Raw genomic sequence first — 20,373 nt, forward strand, 5'->3', positions numbered from 1 at the left:
GGAAGTAGGAGAGTCTGGATCTTTGTCCCAAGAGTTCTTTAAACAGGACACGGGGGCCCCCTGTGTCAGTTTTCTATCACTGTGACAAAATGTTTGGCGCCATGACTCTAAAGAACACATACCTGGGCATACCCATCAACCCGCCTGCAACCTCTTCTCAGCCCTCCTTGCTGAGAAATCCCAATAGAGATCACAGGCTCTGTCTGTGCTGCTATCAGATGGGAGAGGAACACCTTCACATCAAAACTCTGCCTTTGAATTTTCGGTTTGCCTCAGGACGGCAGTGAAAGTGAAAACCGCAGAGAAGCTGCCAGCCAGCCGGGTGCCTGGGGTTTCCTGTGCAGCAGGCATGCGATCCTGTGAGGTGCAGTTTTTGCTCCAGATAGCTGGTGCAAGAGGTTGGGGTGAAGCTCAGCGATAGAACGAATGCTTAGCGTGCACTCTGGCTCTGATCTCTGGTACCTCCAACATAAAGCTGGAACAAAATGACCCGAGCTGTGCCTCTGGCGTCTTCCCCTCCTCAAAGTCATTTACGCTGCCACGCTGATCGTGAAATCCAGCCATGCTTGAACAACACAGGACCCTCTCCCCTTTTCTCCTTAGCGCTCTCTGAAGACGCTTCCACTTTCTTACCCAGTTCTCGAGCTGTATGCACAGACTTGGCTCCAAGCTCGTCATGACTTTCTATGTTCAAGTTACACATACACAAAGTACAGAGTGGCCCCGGGACTGTGCCCCCGCCCCCTTGGGCTGGCTGACATTTGGTGGCATATCCTTCCATCTCCTCTGTACCTTGCAAAACATGCTTCCTGTTTTGAACGAGGTCTAGAAGGGGACAGCCCTTCCACACCTGTGTCCACGCACTCAGACGCACACTTCCTCCAGTGTATTTGTACAACTTTATGGTGCTTTGCCACATTTCTCTTCTGGGCTCACGGCTCCCAGATTTTAGCCTAAAGCACACGGAGCCAGACGTGAGTGGGTATTTCGTGGAAAGCTACCTCAGTGCAGATGCTGTTCCTGATCGTTGTGTTTGGCTACTACCACATTGCTAACTGTGCTTCTCCTTCACAGCAGAATGGAAGCCAGGGAAGGAAATCAGCTGACTCAGGAGCCGGAGTGAGAGCGGCCCTCGTGCACCCTCCGCCCCAGCCTGCACCATGAACTTGCCTTCACCTTCTGCGCCTTGAGAGCCACGGGAGGCTACCTTGCTAGAGAGAGATGGCTTTCTTTACTCCCTGGAAGTTGTCCTCTCAGAAGCTGGGCTTTTTCCTGGTGACTTTTGGCTTTATATGGGGGATGATGCTTCTGCACTTCACCATCCAGCAGCGAACTCAGCCTGAGAGCAGCTCCATGCTGCGGGAGCAGATCCTGGATCTCAGCAAAAGGTACATTAAAGCGCTGGCCGAAGAAAACAGGAACGTGGTGGATGGCCCATATGCCGGTGTCATGACAGCTTATGGTGAGTGAGGAGACACGGGGATGGCTTGCTCCGTTGGGCGTGCCTCGACTTTGGAGGGATATGTGGTCTTGTTACGGTTTGAGGATTCTCTGTTCTCATGGGCAGTGATCATATTTGGTTTTGCATGTGTATCCTTTTCATCTCTGTATTTATATATGCGAGTGTGGATATGCACGCCAGATGATAATCTCAGGTGTGAGTCCTTACATTTTACCTTGTCTGCACCAAAATCTCTTCTTGGCAGCCAAGATAGCTGCCTCCTGACCCTCGGCGAGATTTACTTGTCTCTGCCTCCCATCTCTGTATAGACACACTGGGATTATACATGCATGCTACTGTATCTAGCTGTATGTGGATTTGGGGGAATCTGAACTCAGGTCTTCATGCTTGTCCAGCAAGCCCTTCTACTGACAGAACCACCTTCCCAGCCTACTGCTGCGCTTTTAGAAAGGTAACACAGTGCTCTTTGGGGGACTCTAAGCTCCCGTAACCCAGACACCCCGTCCCCCCAGGCATGCCGGTCAGCACACTGAGCTCTGTGCATTGTGTCCGTGGTCAGTCCCCAGTCCATCAGCATATTTCTAGACTGTGCTCAGAGGAGTGTGTTCCGGGAATGCAGACAAACATTTTCATTATCTGTCCTTAAACAGAATGTAATTAGATGGGGGGGGGCGGGTGAGGGGGCTGATGTTTTGGATAACATCAAGGTCAGCGTGGAGCTAATAAACTGCCCTGTAGCTTTAATGTTTGATTTTCCAGGCTTTATTGTTGTCTTTGATTTTGCCCATTCTGAAAGAAATCTTCTTGTCCTCATTGGCCATTTTCAGGTGCCTCAAGTTCTTTTTAAAACGACACATGAGGGCTTTCCTAGCATGCTTGGAGCCTCTGGGTTGGATCAGTGCATAGGGGCACATGCCTGAAGATCAGATGCACAGGGCCATCCTCAGCTACGGAGGGCCTTTGTGGCTAGCCTGAGTTACATGAGACTACACACACACATACACACACATACACACACGTATATATATTTAGACATATAAAAATAAAGTATGTATGTGAAATATATCTTATTTTTATGTTAGCAAAAGTTATGCTAAATTTAGAAAAATTGAAGGTATAAACAGAAAAACAAAAGAGGAGAATCACATAAAATTATGCTCTGCAATAAACATAATCAGCGTTTGGTGTATATTCTGATAGATTTTCCATCATCATCACCATGTGTGCATGCCCATCCATTCGTGTATCTGGGCACGCGCACCACTGCACATAGCGGAGGTGAGAGGACAGCCTTTAGGCTGAAGTTGGTTCTCTCCTTCGACCATGTGGGTCCTGAGGATGGAACTCAGGTCATCAGACTTGCATGGTGAGTGTCTTTACTCTCTGAGCCATCTCATCTGACCCTGATGGTGCAAAAATGCGCATACAAACACTTATGAAGTATATCCGTGGCAAATGGACTTTGGGTTGTACTGTCTTGGGAAATTCGTCCTCCCCGGATGCCCTTTGGTCACTGAGGATCCAGAATGATTGGGGTTTCTAGAGGGTGAGTCCTTGTTAGTCATCAAATGGAAAACTGAACCATCCACCACAGACTTGAGTGGGCTCAGTGTTTGGGACTTTGGCTGTAGATGACAACTGTGGTGGTGTAGAAGAGCTGGTGTTTGCTTTGGGGCCCAGTCAAGGATATGACCTTGAGAAATAGCACTCTCGTGATGATTAGTAGCTGTGATTGGGCAGCTGGAATATAGGCTCAGTAAATCACAGGACCCAATAGCTTGGTTCTGTGGTGTGTGTGTGTGTGTGTGTGTGTGTGTGTGTGTGTGTGAAGAGAGGATAACCACAGCTGAGGAGCCCTCCTGTTCTTTCTCAATTCTTAGGGTCAGAATGGTCACACCATCTGCTTGTAATATATCTCTGTGAGCTTTGTCAGCAACAATCTTGGGGAGCGGGTAGCTCAGTTGTTAAAGTGCTTGCCATGCAACCACGAGGACCTGAACTTGATCCCCAGTACCCATGTAAAACGACCAGACATGAACGGCAGCATGCACCTACAATCTCAGCACCAGGGAGGCTTGTTAACCAGCCAGCCTATCAGGAGCTTCAGACTCACTAAGAGATCCTGTCTCAGTGGGGAGAGCGAACTAGGAAGGCATCCAGCATCAACCTCTTGCCTCTGTGTACATGCACACATTCACAAACACCACAGACAGACAGATAGACAGACACACACACGAGAGAGAGAGAGAGAGAGAGAGAGAGAGAGAGAGAGAAGAAATATGAGGTGCCCAACCACACAAGTCATATGACTCATTGACATGACTTATGTCGTCCATCAGTTTCAGAGATCAGTTATTGACAGAGAGAAAAGAATAGCACAGAACATTGGTGTTCCATAAGTGTGATGTGGCCTGTGGTAGATGCTGTCTTAAAGGTTTTAATCCTACATGTACTTTGTGTTCTTCAGGGGCTTCACCCCAGCCCCTGGCATCCATATATCCAAAGAGTCTGGAATGTTTAGGTGGAAGCTTCCACTCCAAGCCCCCTCCCCCATCTCTCTCCAAACCTATCTATCTCGCAGAAAGTACACCAAGTCCCCTCCCTGAGAAATGCTCAAGACCACTCCTACAGGGTACTTAAACTGCCCTCCAGAAAACAGGCTTGTGGTCTTCTTGCCCCAGCTCCTCTCTGGGGAGCTGGAAAATCATCCAGGAGCTTTGTAGCCATTAAACCTGGGCCTTTTCTAATTCGGTTTGATTTGGTCTGATTTGGATTATTGTGGCAGCGGAGAGGCTTATCGGGGTGCAGAAACCTTTCACTTTGTTATGCCCTTGTTGAGAAAGGGCAACGACTTAGCAGTGATTTCCTCTAATCACAGTGTATCAAACTTTTTCCCTGGGTGACACAAAAACATATGAGCTATATATTTATAGACTTGTGATCTTGCTAGTTGTTTCTATTATGTGTTGATAAAAAGCTCAGAGTGCAGACTTCCTGCATATTTTAGAGAAAATACATCTGATCTTAGCTTTTTAGCACATATGCATATGTGTGTGTGTGTGTGTGTGTGTGTGTGTGTATAATATAAAAGTAACCGAGGACTGGGGAGGGAGATAGTTTACAAGAGGACTAAAGGACCTGCATTCAATCACCAGAAACATGAAACAAAATTAGGCATACTTGGTGCACTATTGTAGTCTCAGCACTGGGGAGGCAGAGAAAGCTATATCCCTGGACTCGCTGGCCAGCTGAATTAGCCCACTTGGTGAGCCCCAGAGCAGCAGGAGACCCTATCTTAAACAAAGAACAAACAAGATGGATGGTGTTTTCAAAATAACAGTTCTTCTCTCTCTCTCTCTCTCTCTCTCTCTCTCTCTCTCTCTCTCTCTGAGTCTTCTGTTGGAATTTCAGCCGTGTGTTTCATTGTAGGACGTTGCATATTAAAGCACCTATAAGAATTATTTATTCCAACCCTTTCCCGATGACCGTCAGTGAAGTAATTGTTCTTTCCCCCCATACCAGCAAACAATGAATTGGGAGTCATCAGCGAGTCTAACATGCTTTCCTCCCACCAGGCTGACTTGCCAATCTAAGTGGTCAGTGGGACTGAGTTTCTGGAACTTACCAGAGTGTGTGCGTGCTTGAGCTATGTAAGACCCTCCTGTGGTGAGGTCCACTGAGACAGGGTTTCCTGGTCCTATTGATGTTTTAGGTTAGATAAGTCTGTATTTCAGGAAGATTTACTTACGTAGGGTTTTAGTGTTCTTCTGTCACAGTTACACAGCACTCTGCCCAAAAGCAACTTAGGGAGGGAAAGGATTTGTTTGGCTTACTCTTCCAGACCAGAGTCCATCATTGAGGGAAGTCGAGTCAGGAACCTGGATACAAGAACCATGGAGGAACGCCACTTGCTGGGTCACTCCCAGTCTCCATCCCTGACTCATAGTCTCATGCCTAGATAGCTTAATTATATAGCCTTTGACCTCCTGCTAGGAATAGTAACACCACAGTGGGCTGGGCCTTCCCATATCAATTAAAAAGTCCAACAGTCCCTCACAGACTTGCCCAGAGAGAGAAGTTACTTGACTGAAACTCTTGCCAGGCCACTATAGGCTTTGTTAAGTGGACAGCTAAAATTACTAGCACACGTGGTAAGCTTTTAGCAGGAGATACCAGTAGCCCCTCCCTAGTTGTGACAATCAACAATATCTTCTGGTATGAGATAATAAAGGTGTTCTAACATAGATTACTGCTGTGTGGCTTTCATTTGATTTTGTTTTGGAGTCTGGAGTTTGGTAACCTCACTGTTTCCTTGATTTAGTATTTTGCATGCGAGTAACCAAGTGATGGTGATATTAGCTAGGGTGTGACCTAGTGCTAATCCTGGGAAGCTGGAGAGACATTCTGATGGCCCCACTTCTCCTTTAACTCGCCACCATTGGTAACATTGACAGATAGACAGCTCTGGAGGATCAGGAATTCAAAGTCATCTTTGGCTACAGATGGAATTTTAGAGGCCAGTCTGAGCTACATGAAGTCCTGTTTCAGGCAGGTGCTGAGACTATGGGATGCTGTGTGGCTTAGCTGGGCTATGTGGGTCGTCTCTTGCTTGTCTGCCACAGACACAGCCCATGTCAGTGTACTGCCTAGACATTTGCCCTGGAAGAATGAATAATTGATCCTCTGTGTCCAGGAATGGGTTAGCTTAAAGGGATCCCATTAGTAGATTGAATAAACTTTTTATTTGAGAAGGAACTTGATAGGAGTGAGGGGAGAATGAGAGAGAGAGAGAGACAGAGAGACAGAGACAGAGAGATAGAGACAGAGAGAGAGACAGAGAGAGAATGTATGTGAACATTACCAGAATGCATTATGTACTTGTCTGAGCTTGTCAGAAGAGAGGAAAGAAAGCAACCTCTCCTCCCATTTCCACATTGGATCTTGGTCTACTATAAACAGGTAGAGTTTTCATAGTTGGTTTTAGATCATTCCTGATTCGTTAGACTCCCTGCTTCCAGATCCCGAAACAGCAGAGCTGATCATAGGCTTTGCCCATGAGCCAGGTTCACACCGCTGTTTAATGATGTACATAAAGTTGTGCTGGCAAACGGCCTCTCTCATTGTTTATAGCAGATTCACTTACTTAGAACCATGGCGACAGCAACGTCCTTTTCCCACAACTTCTGAAACATTCCAGTCCATCCTTCCTCGGTAACCATAGCCCATTCTCTGGTCATGGCCTTCAGGGATTCAGCAGCCACTCAGGATTCCTTTGGTCTGAGGAAGTCAGCAACTTACAGCTTTTGACCGAATCCTCCTTGCTACTTAAGTTTGTTAAGAAAACAACTGAGACCACAAGCATATTAATTGCTGGGGGAGATGACAGAAACTCCATCCAAGGTCGTATACATTCAGGCCTCAGCCTAGTTCATTGTTATTATAACATAAAGTATCTATATGTGAAAGGAATGTCATTTCCACGTCAGCCACCTTTGCGGCACAGATGAGCTGTCCCGGAATTCTTGATTCGGGCATGAGAGGCTTCAAGACCTCTTTGCAATGAAGTGTTCCCTTCAGGCCTCTTCTCCACAGTTTTTCCTGTCTTTCTATCTTGCTTTTGTTCTTAAGAAATAAGAAACAGAAAACAGAATGAAAAGTGACCTCTGAACTCCTTTTGGGACTTGGTCATTCAGATGGGCAGCTGGAAGGTCTCCAGCAGCCTGTGCAGAACAGTGGGGGCATTCATCCATGGGGTGCAGAGGGTGTTGGCTCCTGCCTCCTCGCCACACCTGTTTATCCCAGGCCAGCACATCATGGGCTGTGCCTGTCAGGGCATGGTAGTTGCTGTCATTCACTCTAGTCAATGATGTTCTTGTTTCTGAGGTGACCCAATCTGTCTCTGACTGCTTGACCCAAATTCCCATCCCCGATGGTGCTCTCTTATCTAAGGCCAGGCCTGGGCCACTTTAGGCCTCTCATTCTGAAGATGCAGCGTAATGAGATCCGTAGTTCAGCTATGTCCCATGACTCTATCATCCCCTGCCACTGGAGCGCTTAGCTCCAGGGAAGCTCCTAGTGTTGGGTCTGGGTGTCACACAGTGATGGGGGACAGACCAGCAAATTCTGTTAAACCAGAAGTAAGCTTTATTCCAGTAAAAGAAAAAAAAAAAATCACCATGGGGCACACAAGCCTATCAGCTATAGCTCTGACCACAGCCAGAGATTGGGCTTCTATAGCTGTGGCAATGGGGGCTGGTTTGGGGCTTCCTCCTACCTTCAAATCAAGCACTGGGTGGGGTCAAAGAGCTTTTACAGCCTTGAGGTCAGGCTTAAAGTTACAGCACATTTTAAGTTTTACAGCTTTTGGTTACAGGACCTTAGGATGTTAACTTAGGGTGTTTGGGAAAGCCTGGGGCTGGCCCAGCCCTTTGCACTGTCCCTGAAAGAATGCAAGGCAGAGAGTAGAGTTGGGACAGTTAAAAATTAAGGGAACACAAGCAGAGGGTCCCACAGAGGCAACAGTTAGAAGCTAACCTTTGTCTGCAGGACCTGCCTAGCAGGGAAGCTGGGAGGCAGAGACAATTGTTAAAAGTTTACCTTCTGTACACATGACTGCCAGGATGTCTGATTTTAAGGCAGAAAGCCTTAACAGTGGCTGCCAGCTTTATTTATTTATTTTTTCCAAAATTTGTTTGGGCTTTCAAATTTATATTTCTATATTCATGAACTATACCCTTTATTTCTGTATTTTATTCCTGGGCTAGGACTCTTTACAAACACAGCAGGGAGCCTCTCCTAGCTAACTCCCCTCACTCACTTCCTGCTGCCTGGTTTATCTGTGGCCTATTTTGTCTTGGTCTCTGCCTGGCTTTTGGTTGCTGAGCTCTGAAGGCTCAGGTTGTCCACTTGACTGTCTCTCATCCTTAGAGACTGCCTGTGAGGACCTGCCTTTGCGGGCTGGTGTGTTCTAAGCAACTATCTAGGCTTTGGGCATATGCTGGGGAAAGGGCTTTTCTGCTCTTGTGGGTGGTCCATCCTGGAGAACAGCAGGACAATGTCGGAGAGCAATCACTCTTCCTTGGAAAATAGCAAAGGAGAAATTAGATTAAAAAAAAAAATCCTAGAGTGACTAGAGAAATGGCTAGGCAATTAAAAGTTCTTTCTGAGCCAGGCAGTGGTGGTACCTGCCTTTAGAGGCAGGCAAATCCCTGAGTTTGAGACCAGCCTGGTCTACAGAGCAAGTTCCAGGTCAGTCAGGGCTACACAGAGAGACCCTGTCTCAAAAAAAGCAAGGAAAAAAGAAATGCTTTCTATTCTTTCGGCATTCCCACTTGCTGGTGTGCAACCACCTGTGACTCCAGCTCCAGAAAAATCCAGCGCCTTCTTCTGGCCTCTGAAGGAGCCTATATTCATGTGCACACACCTACACACACACACACACACACACACACACACACACACACACACACACACACACACATTTAAATAAAAGTCCCTGAGGAACTTTTTTACCTTGAGTGGTGAGAGAAGGCACCTGAACACAGAATATTAGGGATCACTTAGGTTGATATATTCAAACAAAATTTGGTTTTGTTAATTCTCCTGCCCTCTTTGTACCCCATGCTTCTGTTTCTCCTTGTTCCTTCCATCCCCCATTCCACCCCATGGCCTCCTTTCTGCCTTCATGTCACTTGAGACTGTTGCTCTTCCCGCCCTCAGCACCTCCTTTTCCACTCGTGATCCCCTTTCTAGTTTCATAGCCTACACCCAAGCAGACACATTTGCATATGTACATTAATATATCTATATGTAGATATATAGTGATGATACACACACACATATATATAAAGGTAAACAGAGCGTATATACATTAAAAGCTAAACTCTTGTATATGGGGAGGACATGTAGTATTTGTCTTTCTGAGTCTACACCACTTCACTTAATACAGTAATATCCAGACCACTCATTTTCCCACAGTTTTCGTTTTTCTTTACAGCTGAATAAAATCCCAACATGTATGTATGCCATATTTCCACTATCCATTCATGTGTCAATGGGCATCTAGGCCAATTCCTTGCTTGGCTGTTGCGAATACTGCAAATAATTATCTCTGTAGTAGGCTAAAGTCCTGGGAGTTGCGCATACCTGAATGACAATAGGAGGGGTGGGTCAAGAGGGTAGGTTGAGGCAGAGTTTGCCTAACAGGAGATGGGCCCACACTAGGGAGAGAGGGCCTGCCTGCCTTTAGGTGAAAGGCCCAATGGGAATGAATAGGGAGAGGGGTGCTGTGGAAATGAGTGCTGGAGGTGCCCCTGGTGCCCCTTGGAGAGACAGGGTGGGGTGCGGGTGGAAGAGGCACAGTCAGGCGGAAGGTGGAGGGGAGAAAGGGGTCAGCTCTGGGCTTTGATTAGCAGCCAGGACTGAGCAGCCTGAAGTATCAGCTTTGGGCTGGAGGTGCCTCTCCAGCATGGATATTTCTGGCCAGGGTGTTGACTCCCACGGGCACTGCGCATCCCCAGGTGACTCTCGGAGCTGCAGTCAAGAGCTGTTACAGCGTCTTTCTTTCAAGGGCTCCTGTGAGAAAGGAGGAGGTGGCATGGGACAAACTGGCAAGCCTAGAAAGGTACTTTTTGGTTTTTGTTTTCATTCTTTTGGGTTTTTCTTCTTGCCTCTGTTTTTTATCAGTAGGACCAAGGAAACTGTCATGGGAGGGCTAGGACTTTGGTGGCATCTCCTGGAAAACCGTCAGAGAGGAAACAGCCTCTGGGCTGGAAGGAACAATACATTGTTACTGCAGAGGAGCTGGCAGGGGGAAAGAGGCTCCTGGATTGGCTAAGGATGCAGCTGCTGTGGTTAAGGAAAGGACTGCTTGGCGCCCTTAGAACCTAAAAATGGACCTCTGGGGCTTGGGGAGTTTTCCTCTGTGCTGTGGTGGACATTCAGCCAGACAGTTCTGTCAGAGGCAGGCCAGCCTCCCAAGTATATCAGCTCAATGTGAAGATTGAGGAGGCAGCCAGTGAGGGGTGTGTGTGTGTGTGTGTGTGTGTGTGTGTGTGTGTGTGTGTGAATATGGGGCTCACCGCCTTCCCTATTGTTGAAGCCTTTTCTCCCACCTCAGGCTTGAAGAAAGGATGCTTCTCAGAAAGTTCTTCCCCTTAGCTGGTGTTCAGAGGCTGCCATGGCCCTGTCTCTTTCCACACCAGTGCCTCCGTTTCTTTTTCCTCTCAGATCAAGCCGGGCAGGCCACTTACCATGGTGAGGCCCCAGGAGCTGCCTGCCATCCTCACTCTTGTTCTCAGTCATAGAATAGTGGTTTCCAGTGTTCTGGCCTCTGTGTCTTCTTTAGGCCCATCTTCTCAGTTTTTGAGAAGTCTACCAGACCTCTTCACAGGAGGGCCACCCCGTGGTTCTCATCCTTCCTAACTTCTCGGCCAGCTAACAGTATGATCATCTTCCTCAGCCTGGTTGACAGAGACAGTGAGCACGTCTGGTCTCTGTTCAAGGCTTTGCCTAGCGCACAGTAGGAGCTAGGAATGAACAGTGTCGTCCCATCCCCCACCACCACAGGACTCTGTCTCTGCTTGGTGTCCTGACAACTGAGACTAATGTGAGAGGCACAGTCCTGTCTTTAGTGAGGCAGGAAGTGGGAGGAATTCCATGTGGGCTCCACATCCAGGGTGCTCCAAGTAGTTATTATGGGGGCTCTTGATATGGCAACTGTTTGTGGTAAAATGTCCTGAGAGACCTGTTTCCATGTAGTGTGGGGACGGGAGGATGGGACACCTATGGGGATGGATGAAGGGGACAGCAATCACCCACACACCAAACTTGGGGGGCAACTTCTGTTGCACACCAGCCTAGTTGAACCCCCTCTGGTTACCACGCAGCCAGGGCTTCAGTGTTAGACACACTCAACCTTTGGATGCTGTGCCCGCCCTAGTTTCTGTCACTGTGCGAATACACCCAGACCAAAGGCAATTTATGGGAGGAAAGGATTTATTTCTGTTACAGGTACAGTCCATCACTGAAGGAAGTCGAGGCAGGAACTGGGAGAGCGTGTGCCTCGTCTAGCATTCAGGAAGCCCTGGGCTCATGCACTGCCACACAAACTAGATATGGTGGTGTTTACCTGGCACCCCAGACAGGCAGAGGCAGGAGGATGGAGGCCAAAGTCGTCTTAAGCCACACAGGGAGTTGGGGGCAGCAGGGACTGCATGAGACCCTGTGGCAGAAGAAGAAACCAGGCAAATGAGTAGGATGGTGAGCAGCACTGAAAATCTTCTAAGACATCTTATTCAACTTGATATCGGGGCGTCTTCTGAGAGAGGAAGTCACTGGACTGCCTGCACTCTTAAACTGGCCCTTTACACTTAGGGGATTTGGAAGAGAATGGGAACTTTTAAAGAAGATTGAGAGCATTTTCACCAGATCTAACCAGTGATGTAAATTTCTCTCATGCTTTCTTTTCTTTTCTTTTTCCTTTCCTTTTCTTTTCATAAGGCCGCACATGTCTCAAGCTGGCCTAGAACTTACTATGTATCCAAGGATAACCCTGTGCTTCTAAACCTCTTGCCTCTGCCTCCCTAATGCTGAGATTGCAGGCTCATACTACTAAATCTAGGCTATGTGGTGCTGGGGACATAGCCTTTGCACGTATAGGCAAGCTCTCTACCAGCTCAGCCATATTCCCTGCCCTCCTCCAGCCTTTTCACAAGTGCTAAGAGACACGTATGTTTGGGTGTGTAGATCGTGTATACAAGTACATGTTCCTTCTTAGAAGTTGGAGTGGTATTTATATACTGAAACCTCATCTTTGTGGTGATTCTTCATGCTGTTAAGTCACTTGACAACTACATAGTTATTAACTCATGAATCGCCATCAGCAGTGAACACAGATGTCGAGGCAACACCCATATTTGCCTAGTGATTGGGTCTAGCTCACAGATGGGGTAATGTAACTTGAGCTTGTTCTTGCTCTGTTTGAGTCTTTTCCAGCTCTCGTCTGGAATAAATAACAACGTATATATAAAACCATCACTGTTGTGAATGCCCTTCTACATAACAAATGCACTATATTTGGTCATTGTTGTGACCATATTTTCTTTCCATCGGAAGGTCATTTTAAAATTCATGTGAAAATACGTAATTCATGGAACTTGGCATTCCTAGCAGCTGATGGTTCTAGGAGGTTGGGGTTAATTCACTTTTCACTGACACCCTCCTTTCTCATTAGTGCCCTGTCTTTGCCTGTTTTCTAGAGCTGTGAGCAAGGCTACTTTGCAGCCAGCTCTCTTGTCCATGCTCTGTCTTTCAGGGCAGCTGTGGCAGAAAAAGATTTGAGTTAGGAGCCAAATAGAGAAGGGAGTTATTTTTGGCGGTTTGGGTGTAAGTCCCTGCTCATTGCAAAGTCAGCTCTGCGCCACTGATGGGTAGTGTTCCTTACAGGTGGACAGCAAGTCTTGGCCTTGCCCGGAACCCTTGGCTGACCAGAGAAGTCTGCTGAGTTTCAGCAGGGTTGATGGCAGCTGCCTGGTTTTGTTGTCCTCCCCACCCCTCTCTCTCCCTCCCTCCATCTGTCCCTCCCTCCACTCTCTCTTCTGTCTCTGTGTGTGTATGTGTGCATGCTCATGCTTGTGTGTGTATGTACATGTGTGTGCACTATGGTACACACATGGAGGTCAGAAGACAGCCCCAGGTGATGTTCCTCACATTTTTCCTTGTGTGAGGCAGGGTGTCTTGTTCACCAGACCAGCTGGTTGAATGAACTTCCGGGGATTCTCTTGTCTCTGCTTCCTGTCCTGAAATAGTCTGCAGAATGCTAGAAGGGATTGTGGTCCAGGGCAGATGGGGTCAGGGGAAGGATGTCTCCCGTGTACAGCCTTTCTTTTTCTTTTTCTTTCTTTCTTTCTTTCTTTCTTTCTTTCTTTTTTTTTTTTTTAATTTTTCGAGACAGGGTTTCTCCGTAGCTTTTGGTTCCTGTCCTGGAACTAGCTCTTGTAGACCAGGCTGGCCTCGAATTCACAGAGATCCGCCTGCCTCTGCCTTCCAAGTGCTGGGATTAAAGGCCTGTGCCACCACCGCCCAGCATTCCCCTGTACAGGCTTTCTTGATAATTCCTCGAATGCTGATAGGTTTGATGAGAGAAATCATGGTTTGCCATCCTCTCCTGAGGATCTGGGTCACACACCCGAGGACTCTAATCTACCAGCAGAGCCTCTGTCACTTCTGAGAGCCCTTGTTGGACACTAGTTTCAGGGTGCATCTACTCACCTCAAATAACATAATGTACAACCCCCTCACAGAGGCACATGGAGGTACTCTCTTCAGCCCCCCGGATCCTGTGAGTCGACATTAACCCCCACAAAGGAATAGCAGTGCTAGCTCCTTTTCCTTCCTGCTCTTGGTCGTTTCTTCTTTCTACCATGGACCATCGTGGCTTTCTGGAGATGAAAACTTCCAGACGCTGCGAGGGCACCTGTTCCGCCATGGTCGAATTGATGTCAGCATCTCTCAAGAAGTCCTGGCTGGAAAAACTCCAGAGCTCCCTTCCCCAGAGAGTTGTTCAAAATGTTGTCAACTGCTCGGTCTCATTCTTCTTGTGCATAGTGAATTTTAGGGACACAGAAACTTTTGTTGGTTGTGTCAGGCTTGAAGTTTTACTGCCAAGGCTTCTGAAGTACAAAGAAAAATTCAAAAGTTCATTAATAGTTAGAAACTGTAATCATGCTGAGGACACATTTTACTGCTACCATAACTGTAAAACACTCTGATAAATATAAAAGGATTATGCTAGAGTTTGGAAGGAATATTTCTGTCCTCATTTTCTTATTAAACTCTATCAAAACGACTCTTCATTATGCAGTGTCCTTTAATAAATGGATTGCCACTAAGACTACAGCATAAACAAATATTTCGCTGTCTCTTCAGGATGGCAGCAAAGCTGGGAACAGTTTTTGCACCTTTTAAGAAAAAACAGGTGAGAGATAATTTTATCACCTGGAAAGCTATACTTTATGTGAGGACGATTGTTTGTTCTTCGTGAATAGGTGATAGTTCATCTGTTTTATTCATTTGCTGATGTAAAGCGTATTCACTAAGTGCTGCAGTGTGTTGGGCATTGTGTATATGTGTAAAAGTGGAAGAGTGAGCTTTCCATCCTCTTAGCCCTGCCCCTCTCCCTCCCTCCCTCCTTCCCTCCCTCCCTCTCTTTCCCACCACACCTCTCTCCCTCCCCTTAGCCCTCCCTTTTTGTTCATTTAGTATTTGTTTACAAGTACGTGTGTCTGTGTGAATGTGTACCCATAAGTGTAGGTGCCTGAGGGGACCAAGGGTGTTGCACCTCTTGGAGCTAGAGTTACAGGTGGCTGTGAGCTGCCCAGTGTGGATGCTGGAAACCAAACTGGTTTGCTCTGCAAGAGTAGTGTAGTGTGTGCTCTTCATCACGGAACAATCTCTTCAGCCCCCTCTGCCCCATCTTCTTTGTTCGTGTGCTTCTCATGAATTGTGTCTTTAAATGGGACCGAGGAGTTGGCACAGTTGGTAAAGCCTTCTCCCTGAATGTGTGAGGACCTGAGTTCAAACCCCCAAACTCATTTTATAAAGGAAGCTAGGCTTGGCAGCCTGTATCTATAAACCCATAAGTGGTGAGATGTGGGAAGGGGGAGCCATGTGGATGCCTGGGAGCTCACTGGCCAGCTAGTCTAACATATGTGGCGATGTTCCAGGCCAATGAGAGACCCTGTTTCAAACAAAACATAGAAAGTGGGGAAGAATTCTTAGCAACAATATCTGGAGTTGTTCATTGGCCACTGATGGAAACAGATGCAGACTCACAGCCAAACATGAGGTGGAGCTCAGGGGATCCCGTGGAAGAGGGGGAAGGACAGTAGGAGCCACAGGGGTCAAGGACATCACAAGAAAATTCACAGAATCAACTAACTTGGGCTCATAGGAACTCACAGGGATGGAACCCACAACCTGCATGAGTCAGGCCTGGGCCTCTGCATGTATGTTACAGTTGTATAGCCTGGTCTTCTTGTGATTCTCCTAACCATGCAAACTGGGCCTGCTCTGACTCTTTTGCCTGCTTCTGGGGCCCTTTTCCTCTTACTGGGTTGCCTCATACAGCCTTAAAATGAGCGAGGTGCCTAGTCTTTTCGAAACCTGAAACTTGATTTGCCATGTTTGGTTGATATCCCTGGGAGGCCTGCCCTTTTCTGTAGGGAAATGGAAGAGGAGGGGCTGGGGAGGAGAGGGGAGTTGGGAGGGAGGGGAGACTGGGAGTAGAGAGGGATGTAATATATGAGAGAAGAATAAAGAAGAAAAATCTGGGGTTGTTCTCTGACTTCCAGATGTGTGTTGTGCAAACCACACACCAACAAGCAAACCATTTTTAAAAATCCTTTTAAGCTGGGCAGCAGTGGCCCGCACCTTTAAATCCCAGCACTCAGGAGGCAGAGGCAGATGGATCTCTGTGAGTTTAAGGCTAGCCTGGTCTACAAGAACTAATTTTAAATTTTGAACTGCTTTGAAATTGTGACTTAGTATTGCTTTCGTTGGAAATGAACTCTTTTTTTCTCAGCTGGAGAGAAACCATGCCCTCCGCAGTAAAACGCCTGGAGATGCTGAGGTGTTTAGTAACTTGACTTTAGTGCTTTGGTGGCCTCATTCTACTTCCTAGCAAAGTGCAAAAAGCAAAGGCAGACGTGCAAACCGGGCTCTTACTAACTCACTTTTGTGCCTGTGTATCTGTGCATGTGTGTGTACGTGGGTGTGGAGGCCACATACTCACATACTCCAGGCTGGCTATCTTCCCCTCTTATTCTCTTCTATATCTTTTTTGGTAGGATCTGTCTGTGAACTTACAGCTCTCCAATTAGGCTAGACTGCTTGGTAGCCAAAAAAAAGGAAAAAAAAAAAAACCTACCCATCTTTGACTCTTTATACAGGTTCTAGGTTTCAAACCTAGGAACTCACACTTTACCAACTGAGCCATCTCCTCAGCCTTAAAGAAACAAAAACAATAAAACAAACTCAAGAAATTCTTGATTTATCAGGTAGTCTCTACCTCACCATCAGCTGGCGGTGGGGTGGTTGTAAGCTGCACCATGTTGGGCTGCCGTATGTCACAAGCTGCATCACATTGGGCTGCCAAAAGTCACAGGCTGCACTATGTTTGGGCTGCCATATGTTATGGGCCACCTTTGGGGGTGACTTCTGCAGGGCTTCTAGCTGTGGTGGGCTCTTACGTTCCAGTGTAGGGGTGTGAGGATTAGAAAAGCTAGGTAGGAGAAACAGGTAAGAATGAAACACAGAGACATAAGATGGTATTGGGAGGGCAGCTCTGAATTCTAACTTCTGAGCTCGCCTGTGTTTAATTTTCCATGCACTTTTAAACCACAATACAAAAGGGAGGAAGACAAAAAACTGCCTTAACATAATACAGAAGACAAATAGAACATTTACTTGCTTCAATACTTTGAGATATCAAGCCATTAATTCATGAGAAAAGTGTTCTATTATTTAGGCAGTGAACCCACCCTAGACCAAGTATCCTGAAGGCAGCCACTCCCTAGGTCAAACCTTCTAATTCAAAAGGAGCAGAAGTATGCTTGAATTCTCTGACTTTTGGTCAGGGTGGAGTAGATCTACCTCATGGGCCATCTTAATGTCCAAACACCAAGTAACCACACCCTAGGTCAGGGTATAGCCCTGGTTGTCAGCAACTTTGAGCAAGCTTAAGCTCTCTGACCTTCAGACAAGGTGGAATAGGCTCACATTTTTGGGCCTCCACAGGTGGGTGGGTGGAGATGCATGGCACAGTGGCATTGCCAACTCTCTGGGATGGCTGGGTCATGACTGAGTGAGAAGACATGGCAGAGGCATGAGAGGTAAGAGCCTGACATGTAGGTTCAGAAGCTGCACATTAGAAATGCTGGCAGGCAGGTCTACAGTGACTCTGAAGAGGGGACTGTCCTTAGCGCTACAGTCCTCATCTCTTGGTAGGATGCACTGAGTTAACTGGTGAAGTCAGGAGGACAAAGGCATAGACAGAACTGATAGTGTTGTGATGGTTTGGGAAGGAACCTTCCTCCTCTTCCTCCTTCACCAAGTCTTTCCATACACCTTGTCTGTCACAAAGTCACACACTGTTAACAGAGAGAGAAGGTCACTCTTTGTGACAACCTATTTTAGAATTTAGGGAGACCAGCTTTTCTAAAATCTATGTATTCTCTCTCTCTCTCCTCCTCTCCTCACCCCTCCACCTGTACATGTCTGTACAGGTGCATGTGTAGCAGGTAGTTGGGGCCCAGAGGTTGACATTATGTGTCTTTCTAAGTGGCTTTTAACTGCATTCTTTTTGAGAAAGGGTACCTCCCTGAACGTGGAGCTGCTCAGTGAGATCCAGGGAGTCACATCACCTCTCTCTGCTGCCCTAGTGTTGGCATCAATGGGCATGTACCATTGTGCCCAGCTTTGTACATGGGTACTAGGGGCTCGACTCAGGTCCTCGAGCAAGTGCTTGTCCAGCTGAGCCATCTCCCCAGCCTGAGAAGATCTCCTTAAGTGATTCTGTGACTGTTTTGTGTCCTGCCTAGGATGTGTCCCTCCGTGAACTTGACTAGGACTCCTTGCTGTAGTCCTGTAGCTTTTTACCACATCCCAGGAGGTTCCCAGCCCTGAGAGCCCATCCATGTTAGCTCATTTTCTGTTCCCTCCCCTGGGGAAGGAAGGAAAACAAAGCCGCTCCTTCATCCTCTTGTGTCTGTAGCAGTGGCGGTGATGGTTGGAGGCCACAACTCATGCATGCTTGCAGCCTCCCTTCTCACTCTTGCGTTGTTGACTGCAAAATCTTCCTCAAACACTCTTAATATCCCCAGAGGATGACTAGGAATGCAAGAGATTTGAATATGGCCTTTACTTTGTGGTTTCTCCAATGAAGGCTATTTTGACCCTAGTATATATCCAGCAGTGTCTGGAGTTTTTTCCTTTGCCACGGTTAGGGACTCCTTGCTGTTTTGTGGTGTGGTGTGGTGCTCACACAGATCTCATGCTAAACAACCAGGAACATAGACTACAGAGTTCATGACACATTTATGCTCTGTTCCAAGGAGCTTGTTTCTTCTCTGGTGAGGCTTGGTGGAACGTGTAACAGTCAGAGGTGTAAGAAAGGGACTCTACTCTTTTGTGTAAGCACCACAAGAGACTATCCCTAGTATTTAGAATATGCATCCTTACTAGTTTAAGAAGTATTTGTGAACAATGATTATTCTAGTTTTTAGTTCAGCATTTTTCTAAATATGATTATAGTTAATGTCAGGTTCTCCAGCATGGCTATGAGTGTTGGATTGTGGCCATCAATAACCAACAAGAATTGTTGTAGAAGGCCACTTGTTTGTTTCTCAGGTGTCCAGACTCCCAAAATAACCACACAGAAACTATCAATTAAATCACTGCTTGACCTATTAGCTCTAACTTCTTATTGGCTAACTTTTACATCGTAATTTAACCCAGTTCTATTATTTTACATTTTACCACGAGGCTCATGGCCTACCAGCAAGGTTCCAATGCATCTGTCTTCACCAGAGGCTCTGTGACTTCTCCCTGACTCCACCCTTCTTTCTCCCAGCATTCAGTTTAGTTTTTCCTGCTTAGCTCTACTCTACCCTATCGCAGGCCTAAGACAGTTTCTTTATTAGCCAATGGAATTCACAGCATAGAGAGGGGAATCCCACATCAAAATATACTCTTTAAAAAACTGATTGTTTAGCATAGATGAGGAAAGTGTTTTCCAACCCTACCCCTACTGAGGAGCCAGCTGATAGCTGCCAGAGGAGGGAGAATCATTCTTCTTTGAGAGTGTGTGTGGCCACTATAGGTAGACTGCCCTACATCTGTGCACATATGAATAACTCTAGTTAGACAGTAGGCTATCAGAGGAAGGGAGAAGGAGAAGGAAAGGGGGAGGGTAGAATGGAGAGAGATGGGGGAAAGACATGAAGACAGAATTGTAGCACCAGGAAATATGGGCAGATATGGTCATATGGCATTGTATACATGAATGAAATCTTAGAAGAATAATAAAAAACTTTGAGAGCTAAGAATGTGGTTCATTTGGTAGGATGCTTGCTTAGCCACACACAGGGCTCTGGGTTCAACCCCCAGTTCCACAGAGAACCAGGCAAGACAGCATATACCTGTAATCTCAGCACTCAGTGGTAGAGACAGGAGGATCAGGAGTTCAAGGCCATTGTTGACTATAGAAAATTCAAGGCCAGCCCTACATCAAAGATTTGGTGAAAAAAGATGTTATAATAAAATATGCTAGACCCTGAAAATTGTAGTGAACGTCATTCTGAAGCTGCTTTGAGGCCTGCTGCACCTTCATATCATGTGTGTGTCAATAGCCACAGTGCCACGTGGGGGAGGAACTCCTGCAGTGCTGAGTAGGGCGGGCCATGGCAAACTTCTCTCGGGCAGGACCTTATGTCCAGAAAGACTCCTGTAACCTTGCTCCTTGTCAGAGTTGCTTTCTGCACAGACTGCTCTGTTTGCTGGAGTCTGGCGGGGTTGAAGACAGTTCCTGCTGTCTCTGGGGTGTGCCTATTTTAGGGGAGGTCATCTGTGCTACTTCAGAAACATTTGAGAGTTTTGTGGTTTGTTTGTGATTCTGGGGAAGGGTACCCAGGTTCTTGTATGTACCCCATCTTCACTGCTGGCCCAATTTCAGTTTTATTTTGTATATTACAGAGGCAGAGAGAGAGCATGTTCACACTTTGTTGTATTTTTGGGTGTGTGTATGTATGTGTGTGTGTGTGTGTGTGTGTGTGTGTGTGTGTATGCGTGTGTTGCATGTCCATATGTTGGGGGACAGACCACAGGAGGATGCTGGGTGTTCTGCTCTCTCCCTT

The 20,373-nt window shown here is 46.8% G+C and overlaps 1 protein-coding gene across 3 annotated transcripts in view; it reads left to right on the plus strand.

The window, feature by feature from the left end:
* The window catches only part of Mgat5 (alpha-1,6-mannosylglycoprotein 6-beta-N-acetylglucosaminyltransferase), a 298,102-nt gene that overhangs the window by 100,476 nt on the left and 177,253 nt on the right, over positions 1-20,373 (plus strand). For 2 of the 3 annotated variants that reach the window (XM_041648193.1, XM_041648194.1), the window contains exon 2: positions 1,075-1,462. In XM_041648193.1, coding sequence (XP_041504127.1) covers positions 1,222-1,462 — 241 coding nt within the window. In that variant the 5' untranslated portion in view covers positions 1,075-1,221. The remainder of the gene's footprint in view (positions 1-1,074; positions 1,463-20,373) is intronic. The other variant, XM_041648192.1, reaches the window with a different exon arrangement.

Source organism: Microtus oregoni, unplaced genomic scaffold (genome assembly GCF_018167655.1).
Source record: "Microtus oregoni isolate MIOR12 unplaced genomic scaffold, Mior012 000003F_ref0000135, whole genome shotgun sequence".
NCBI lineage: Eukaryota > Metazoa > Chordata > Mammalia > Rodentia > Cricetidae > Microtus > Microtus oregoni.